The sequence below is a fragment of the Juglans microcarpa x Juglans regia genome, chromosome 6D, assembly GCF_004785595.1.
Source record: "Juglans microcarpa x Juglans regia isolate MS1-56 chromosome 6D, Jm3101_v1.0, whole genome shotgun sequence".
Classification (NCBI taxonomy): domain Eukaryota; kingdom Viridiplantae; phylum Streptophyta; class Magnoliopsida; order Fagales; family Juglandaceae; genus Juglans; species Juglans microcarpa x Juglans regia.
Window position 1 is genome coordinate 24,350,234 of NC_054604.1, and position 9,373 is coordinate 24,359,606.

Here is a 9,373-nt window from a genome sequence, read left to right on the forward strand (position 1 = left end):
GCATTGATGCCTTATAATTAGAGCAAGCTGTGGTTCATATCAGATCACAATTAAGAGAGATTTAGAGGGAGAGATAAAGATGCATTCTGCAAAGGAGAAACTCAGCAACGTGGCAAGTGCTGCCAAGGAGCACGTAAACATCTGTACAGCCAAAGTTGAAGAAAAGGTATGGTTTTTTTCGTTTCTTTTTTCAATACATATGTGTTCATGGATATATAGTCTTGATATGAATATTCTTCAAGTATAGAAGTGAGTAATTATTATATATTGGGTTGAGCACTGCAGGCGGAGAAAGCGGCGGCGAGAACTGAGGAGGAGAAAAAGATAGCAGTGGAGCGCAGAAAAGCCAAGGAGGCTGAAGCCAAAATGGAGCTGCACCAGGCTAAAGCCAGGCACGTGGCCGAGAATCAGCCCGTGGTTGGAGGTACACATGGGCAGCAGCCCGTTGGAACTGCGGCTCCTATGGCTGGAGCAACTGCTCCAACTTACCCGCTAGGAGGGCACCGTCCCGGGCACAAGTATATGTAGATGGACCATGTTCATGATTTCCAGTAGTTTTGGTGTGGGTTTTTCTTTTCTTTTCTTCTTCTTGAAGTGGTCGGTTAATTTGCATTCCCTAATCTCTTCATCGATTGATTTTGAGTTGTGTGTGAGGAGCTTTGGGTTTTAGGTTGAAAGCGGTTATAATATGAATGCTTTAAATTTGAACAATTGCACTTGATACTTACGCTTGAGCTGCTTCACAATCTGCAACCATTTGGGGCGCTTTGCTTTGTTTATAACCAAATTTAGGCCGAAATTAAGGAAAAAGGTAAGAACCAAATCTAATAGAGGGTGTAGCTTGTGCATATAAGCTACATATGCGCAACACACTATCTTGTTGTCACCCATTTATCAAATGATAAGATGTTGTTAATTTCGTACTTGATTTTCAAGTCAAATAGAGGTAATAGGTGCAACTACATGCTCCAGAACATAAATGGTTTTCTTTGCGAGAAAGGATCATAATCTGATATAAAGATTATGGTTTGGAAAACATAATCTGATAGAATTGGTGATCTTCATTTTTTTTTAATTAAGTCTTACTTATGGCGGAGGAAAATCTTTTAACAAATAAAACCTCTCTTTACAAGCCAAACTTGGAAACCCAATCACGAACTATGACCGACACCTTACATATGCCGTACCCACTTTGTCTAACTTGTACAAACCTCTTACCTCGCGTGGCAACATCTAAAAACAAAAATCCCCCCCCCCCCCCCAACGCACTAGCTCTAGCCAATTCATCAACAACTTTATTCAATTCTCTAAAAAGATGCTTGATAGAGAAATTAAAACCCTCCAACAAGTTCATTAATTGGTCCCAAAAATTCCATAAATACCATATTGTACAAACTCTATTCACTAACCAAGAAACTACAATCAAAGAATTACATTCTATCTCAATGAAAGAATAGCCCAACTGTCGGCAAAATTTTATTCCCTCTATAACTACCCGAAGCTCTGCTTCATTATTAATGCAAAAACTAAAGAATTTTGAGAAAGCAAACACAAACCTCCCTTCATGATTTCGAAGGATTCTCCCTCCCCTAGCAAGTCCTGGATTTCCTAACGAGTTGCCATCTAAATTCAGTTTCAGCTTCCCAAAAGAAGGCCTCAACCAGCGGACTACAATTACCTTGGAAGGCCTCAGTTCCACAACTAGGATGTCTAAGCGAAGCAACAAATGTAAATCTCAATCAGACAACTTAGTTACCTTTGAGATTTCGGCTGCAAGGACCTTAACCTAGTATTTAATCGAACACCAAACCTGCTGTACAGTTTCAATTTTTCCCTTCATGCGTGTAGCACATCTCCTTTTCCACACTCTCTATATAACCACAACAGGAATCAAGCCCATCAAAATACCAATCTGAGATTGTCTAGTTGCTCTAGCGAACCACAATTGAACTCTATCAATCCAAGATTGTTGTGCCAAGAAAGGAACGCCAACCTCTCCCGAAACTTTTTTTCCAGATTTCCAATGCAAAGTCTCCTTTGCCAAGAACATGTTGCAAATCCTCCTCATGACCCTCCACACAACAGTTACACCGAGAAGCTATAGGAATTCCCAGTCGACGCACCTGCTCATCCACACTTAAACAACCAAGCATAGCTTTCCACATAGAAATTGACATTTTTTTCGATAAAAGTTTATGTTATATCCATCTTGCCCAAACAAACCTTGGCATCTTAATTCTTAGGACTTCCCATGCCAACTTTGATGTAAACACCCCATTTTTTTCAGGTAGCCATATTAACACGTCTTTCTCATTTCTTAAAGAGCTCACTTGCAACATAACATCTCTTGCTTTTTGTGTCCCCAACAACATCTCAAGACGAGCCACATCCAACCGATCATTTACAAACAATTCTTTAATTTTAAAGCTCAGTTCTACCACCTCATCAGCTTCTTCACACAACAACCCTTGTTCTATAAACTTATCAAACCACAAGGGGATATTGTTCCCTCATGCACCTTCCATTTTGAATTTTGCAAGAGTAGTGGCAACCCCTCCACTACCCGTCTCCAGAACACTTGAAACATGCCCCATTTTAACATATTTAGCTTTAAAGAATTCCAAAGCGACTCTTGCGTCAATAAATTCAACCCAAATTTCAAGAATAAAGATCTTTGTACCTCTTCCAGATTTTTCACCCCAATTCTACCTTCCTCCACTGGCAAGCACATCTCCTTTCATGCTCTCCAATGCCTTTTACTTCTACCACCCTGCTCCCCCCAGAAAAAATTAGCAAATAGCCCATTCAGCTTTCAAATGACAGCTTTAAGAACCTGCAATACCGAAAGTAAATGAATGGGTAAGCTAGAAAAAACATGACGCAACAAAACCAACTTTCCCCCTTACAACAATAATCTACTCTTCCATCCCGATAATTTCTTTTCTTCTCTCTCCAACAAAGGCATAAAATGTCTAATTTGTAGTCAACCATCCATTATCAGAGCACCCAAATACGTGAAAGAGAAATGACTTTCTGAAAAACCAGTTTCAGCCAACAATTCCCGAGTTCTCCTACCATACAGATGCTTAGAGAAAAATACTGCTGATTTATCATAATTCACTCTCTGTCCTGACCAGCATTCATAGTCTTTTAAAACACCCATCCAACACTTGACTCACTTTCTTCTACCATTCAGATACACCACCACATCATCAAAATATAATAAATAATTAATTCTTTGAGCAGAAACTAGATGAGAAAAAGGCTGAATACCCCTCTTTGACATTCTCTTATTTAACAATATTGAGAACACATCTTCCATGATGAAAAATAAATATGGCGATAGTAGATCCCCCTATCGTAACCCCCTCTTAGACTTGAAAAAATTCATATACGTGTCATTCATCATAACAGAAAACCAAGGTATAGAGACACAATTATCAATCAATTTCCAAAAACAATCTGGAATCCCAAGAGTCCGTAAAACATGAGCTAGGAACCTCCAATCTACTCTATCATATGCCTTACTCATATCTATTTTCAGCATAATGTTCCCCCTAGTCTTCCGATGTAATAACTTCGTCATCTCTTGAGTGAGGGAAATATTCTCAAAAATATTTCGACCCTTCACAAACGCCCCCTGTTTAGGTGAAATAATACTTCCAAGTAACATGGAAGTCGATTAACCAACAGCTTTGAAAACACCTTATACACGACGTTACAGAGACTTATTGTCCTGAACTTATAAAAGTTATGCAGGTTTATTACTTTAGGAATAAGAACAATAAAGGAAGCTATATAAAATCTAGGAAGATCAATACCTTGAAAGAACTCCTTCACAGCAAGCATAATATCAACTTTTACTAAATTCCAGCAAGCCAAATAAAAGGAGGACCCAAAGCCATCAGGCCCTGGGCTGCTGTCCGCATCAATAGATGAGAATACCTGTTTCACTTCCTCTTCCAAAGGTTCCAGCATCAATCCCCTCCTCTCACACTCGGCTAAAGGTTGTGGAAACAACCAGTTCAAATTTGGCAACTCTCCCACTTCTTCATGCAAAAAAAAAGGTCGTAAAGTAACGAATAGCTTCCTCATGAATCCTTTTCGACAAATCCAAGACCAACCAATCTGAAAGCCGCATTTCCTTCACACTTAAGCTCCTCCTCCTCTGCGCAATAACATCATGAAAGAACTTTGAATTTTGATCCCCTTCTAACGCCCACTTCTTTTTTGCTTGCTGAGCCAATCAGACTTCATCTTGCCTTATCCAAATATCAAGTTTAGCCTTTGTCACCAAATAATCCTCTTCCACCTTCTCTGAGAAATTGGATTGAAGCACCCCCTCGAGTATTTCTAATCGTTCCTCCAACTCTTGAATAACCCCATCAACTCTTCCAAATACATTTTTATTCCATTCATACAGTTTATGTTTCAATCTCTTCAATTTTTCAACCAAAACAAACAGACCACTACTATACAAAATCAGTTCCTTCCAAGAACTTTCTACCACCTTTAAAATATCCAAATGCAAAATCCACATATTTTGAAAGCGAAAAGGAGCTGGCCCATACCTCCAGAACCCTAAGGATAGCTGCAAAACAATGGGCAAATGAACGGAAGACTTCCGGCATAAGAGCTGCGCCAAAGCATCTCCAAACTTTGCCATAAACACATTGTTCACAATCACACGACCAAGTTTGGCCCAACTTCTTGCCAATCCGAATTGATAGAATTGGTTATTGTTTCCTAGACTGAAGCATTTTTCTTTACAATTTCTAACACCAATTAAATTTGCTTTTTGGCTCCAATTATATTTTTGACGAGTTCCCTCGAAAGAATGTATCCTGAAATAAACAAGCTCGGGCATCCACAATCTCAAAGAGTCGGGGTTTCAAATGAGGCATGGGTAGTGGAAAACATAATGCTAAAAAGTTTGTAGCTCACTGCAATTCAACTAACGAGTCACAAGTATTCATCAATTTATGGCAGCCAAAATTAAAGCTGCATATATATCAGCAATGGTTGATCAAATCAATCATAAGCTTACTTTATATATATATGATATTTTACAGCAATTACACTCCTATTAAATTTTTTTGATAAGAACTCTCCTATTAAATTATAACCGAATGGTTACAATTTATCAATTTAATCTCGAGTGTATACAAACAGACATAAATGTTATACCTTGATTTGAGGTTTTTTCACGTTTCACGTCTATGGCCAGATACATCAGTTCATACGATTAGTGATCAATCAGGAAGATTCTGACAAAATACTATAGGAAGTTAAACCCAGACATTGATAAGAAGGGTAGCAAGGTTCCACAGTGCAATAAAAAAAACAATTTTAAGATCTTTTCTAAAGCAACAAATTGACAACATGCTTGTGCAAGAACAAACCCTACCACCCAGAAGCTTGGTATTAGTTTAAATGCACTTCATACCCACTGTAATCTGCCCTGGTGTTCCACACACTGCATTCTCCCATCAGGTGACATGACCAGGTTCTTCACTTTAGCCGGCCTTGAACCATACTTCACTTCAAACCTTGGAAATTGACTTTGATGATCTTCTATGTTAGTTGACGTCTCCAGCAGGACCTCTTCAAGGAATTCATCTGCTACATCTCCATCTTCATCTATTCTCAGCCGCTTTGCATACCATCTCAGACCCTGAATCCCAAAGGATAAGAAATTATAAATTTAACTACAACATGACACCAAAACATTAAGAAAGGAAATATATGATGTAAACATGTGCGAGGCCAAGTGCATCCCCATATGAATCCAAATTATTTTCTGAAAACCAAATGCCAACAGTTGAGGGAAGCCAGAACTTCTGTCCATTTCCTACACCAACTACAAATTCAAGTTTGGCAAATACATTGTCAGTGTTAGACCATATTCGCATGGGAATGGAGAAGACTGTCACTAATATGTTTGTATTCTCCAACCAGACATATGAAAAGAACCCCAGCAAAAAGGGTATTGAATTCTATATTGAAACACCGAACTGGCTTTCAACGACAGCCAGATTTGGTGCTTCCTCACACAGAAAGATGGATTCTTCGAAAATATGCAGATCACAAGGACATGCTTTGGCCTTGAGTAAAAATAATACAATATATTGCAGAAAGCAATGGTAATTACATTAGGACTCGGGAGACTTGTCCCTCAGAATTTACAAGCCCTACGTCACCACCATAAACAGGACTGACATTCACAACAGCACTGCAGCGCATAACTGCAGCCATCCATGGCAACAATTAAGTATAAGTTTCTAATACAAAGCATCCAAACCTCACCGGTCATTGCAAAATCTAAGCTAGAACGGTAAGAGGCACACAAACAATGGAGACCTGAGGTTCCTTGCAACAACAATGGAGAACTAAGCAGGGTTTAGAAAACAATCCTAGAGGAGCACCCGCACTAATGCCTTAAAAAAAAACAAGTTGGGGAATGACTGAATGATGAAAAGGCTATTAAACTGGAGAGAGGCCAATTTGCAATGTCTAACCAAGAGACCACCCATCACTTTACTCAATACACGCTTGTATGAGCAAGCAAAAGATCCCATGCTCTAATCATAAACTTCCACTAAATTCCTGATGAGATAGCTGTACAGAAGAAACAAATCAAAAGAGAAACCATCACTTTTCCTCATCGATTATCAGTGTTTTGTTGTCGAGCATGCGCTGAGCATATATTTGTCTTTATGACTGAATGTAGAAACAAAACTCCCATAACAACAAGGTCTTTACTCATACCCCAAGAAAGGAACATCTATGACCACGCTGAACCTATAGTTCAAAAGAGATATGCACTCACAACTACTTTAATTAGTCACATCCAATCTATTTCTTTTCTTTCCTTGGCCTGCATTACTCTTCGTGGACTTCTTTCTTTCTGGCTAAACGAACTCTGGACAGCTATGAATAACCCACAAGAATTCAACACAGAGACACATCAAATAGAATAAGTATCCAAAGGCAAAATTAATAGAATTTTGCCATGGTCTAGATGTTTCATCAATAAAACTGAAGAATATGGTCTCAGTTATTCAATGTTTTTGGTAAATGCAAGTTTCAACCTGCTGACTAGCAGCAAAAATTTGAGCTCTCACCAAACATGCAGAAACCTACTTAAGCTTTGAGGTGGTAACCTTTAAAATGAAAACTATCCATCAGAAGCACATCAAACAATTAATCTTCAGAATATGCTAACACTGAGAACACACAAATCTTCCGTAAAACCCAAAGAACCGGTCTTGGAATCAAATGGGTTAAAGAAAAACTCTCTTATTTTATAGAAAAATAATTTTTTTATAGGTAATCTGCGCTTAGACTGAAGGTGGAGCAAATGCTTTAATGTGCCTGGTGCTTTCACAAACACTGCTTCAACATGGGGAGAATGATACAGGCTGAATTTTACCAAGAGTTGGTGGCATTAACAAACAAATGCATCTGACTAAGGTATTGAGCATTAAATTCCATACCAGATACCTAGGCATAGGTTTCATATTGAGTATTAGTTGCATAAAAAAGATCAATTTTGCATTTGGATTTCCCAATTCCCAAGGCTGTATAGATTTATACCAATGCCTCTAGTTTTTTCTTCTAGATAAGCATACTTTAAGGTTCAAAGCACATGGGAAAGATAGTATCAAATCTGCAATTGGTATATCCGCCTTCAGTTCTTGCTTCTTACATGAGGTTTCTTCTTTTATAGGAGGAAGGCAAGTACTTAGTGAATAATGATTTGATAATCATTTAATCAGAAAGATCACAATCACAGTTACTTCCACTCTATATTCTTTCCTGCCATTAGAAAAAAAAAATCGTTAACGCATCACACGGTGATGGAAAAATTCAATAATTCAATGAGGCACTCATTCAACATTGACAATATACCAACTGAAGTGCAACAATAACTCATCCAGCTTCAGTCTCTTCAACGGCCAACTTTTACACATAACCAATCACTTATTATCCATACAATTTGGATTTTTTAGATTTTGGACATTTAGCAAAAGGAGTGATGCAAACCGTCGCGCCCGGTTTGTATTCGTAAACCATCTCAACTCATCTCACTACTATTCACTACTTTAACTCACAAATCTCACTACTATTCACAACTCATCTCACTACTATTCACAACCCATCTCAACTCATCTTCGAATTCAAACGATACAGAGTGCATGACAATAGAGAAAAAAAAATTACTTAATCTTTCTGCTTTGCACCACCTACATGAAAACCATTAAAAAACTAAATCTAAAGCAGCAGAATAATAAAAACTAATAATCTCTATGTAACTTAAATTGTGCACAAACTAAAGTAAACCGGTAAATAATCAGAATTAAGAGAACTAAGCAATTGAATATCGAAATGGGAAGAGGAATGAAATGATTGACCTGGACACCGCCATCACCAGGATTACAGCGGGTGATGACAGGGCCAACCTGGGGCCGATCGACGACGACCTGGACCGGCACACCGAAGCCTCTGCGAGGAAGCCCGGTTTCTTGGAAATGGGCCCGATCATGGGTCTGAGTATCGGGATTGTTGTTATCGTCCTCTTCATCTTTGGGTTCGTGGCCATTGTCCTTACCAAGCCCTAGAAAGCCAGCTATTTTCCTTAAAAATCCCATCGGGAGGAATCAACTAAGAGATACAGAAAAGACTGATCGAATGGCGGTCCAGTATTGTGGGTTGAAGAAAAGTATTCAAAATAAAAAGGAAAAATATAGGCTTTTTCGAAGATGAAGATCTTGGAATATAGAGAGAGGAAGGGTTTGGGAAAGTGGGAAGAAAGGGCAGTAGGTGGTTTTTTGGGGGTTCTGGCTGCTCTCAACTGATTATCTCCTTAGCTGTTTGTTTGCTCTGAATTTGGGATTGAGTTTTCCGGGAATTGATTTTTTTTTTTTTTTTTCGTTTGGGGAGGGAAAATTAAAAAATGTGAATAGAATAAAAATGAAAATGAAAATTATTTGTATAGCATTTTCCATTTATTTGGATTTTTAAGAGACATTATTTGTTTGAAGGTCGTTCATGTAATTTGTCACTATTATATGTTTTAGTTATAAAGAAATTTTTATAAAAATATACTTTAATTATAATTTTTTTTTTTATAAAAATAAATATACAAACTGACATGTCTTGACGTACTAAATTAATATGTGTTGAAGTGATATGTTAGATTGTAAAGTAAATATAATTTATAATACAAAATCACGTCAATTTGTGAGTTTAATTTTATAAAATTTCTTTTAATATAATTATTTTTTATATTTGAATTTAAAAAATAATTTAATTCAATATAGAAAATAAAAAAATATTATTAATTATATTTTAATCTTCATCTTTTTATATG

General features: G+C 37.5%; 2 protein-coding genes across 2 annotated transcripts; one reads left to right on the plus strand and one right to left on the minus strand.

Annotated features, from left to right (window-relative positions):
* Positions 1-612, plus strand: LOC121234055 (late embryogenesis abundant protein 18-like). Its single transcript, XM_041129860.1, has 2 exons — positions 1-166; positions 286-612. The coding sequence occupies exons 1-2, from the start codon at positions 80-82 to the stop codon at positions 526-528; spliced, it is 330 nt and encodes a 109-aa protein (XP_040985794.1). The 5' UTR covers positions 1-79; the 3' UTR covers positions 529-612.
* A 4,669-nt stretch (positions 613-5,281) lies between these two features.
* Positions 5,282-8,976, minus strand: LOC121234051. Its single transcript, XM_041129857.1, has 2 exons — positions 8,415-8,976; positions 5,282-5,674 (listed from the first exon to the last, which is right to left on the minus strand). Exons 1-2 carry the CDS (start codon positions 8,649-8,651, stop codon positions 5,441-5,443), a joined length of 471 nt encoding a protein of 156 aa, XP_040985791.1. The 5' UTR covers positions 8,652-8,976; the 3' UTR covers positions 5,282-5,440.
* Between the last annotated feature and the right edge of the window lie 397 nt (positions 8,977-9,373).

Coding starts and splice junctions, on each gene's coding strand:
- LOC121234055 (XM_041129860.1), top strand. CDS start 80: ATGCATTCTGCAAAGGAGAAACTCAGCAACGTGGCAAGTGCTGCCAAG. Junction 167..285: donor CAGCCAAAGTTGAAGAAAAG/GTATGGTTTTTT, acceptor TGAGCACTGCAG/GCGGAGAAAGCGGCGGCGAG.
- LOC121234051 (XM_041129857.1), bottom strand. CDS start 8,651: ATGGGATTTTTAAGGAAAATAGCTGGCTTTCTAGGGCTTGGTAAGGAC. Junction 5,675..8,414: donor CTGGTGATGGCGGTGTCCAG/GTCAATCATTTC, acceptor TTTGGGATTCAG/GGTCTGAGATGGTATGCAAA.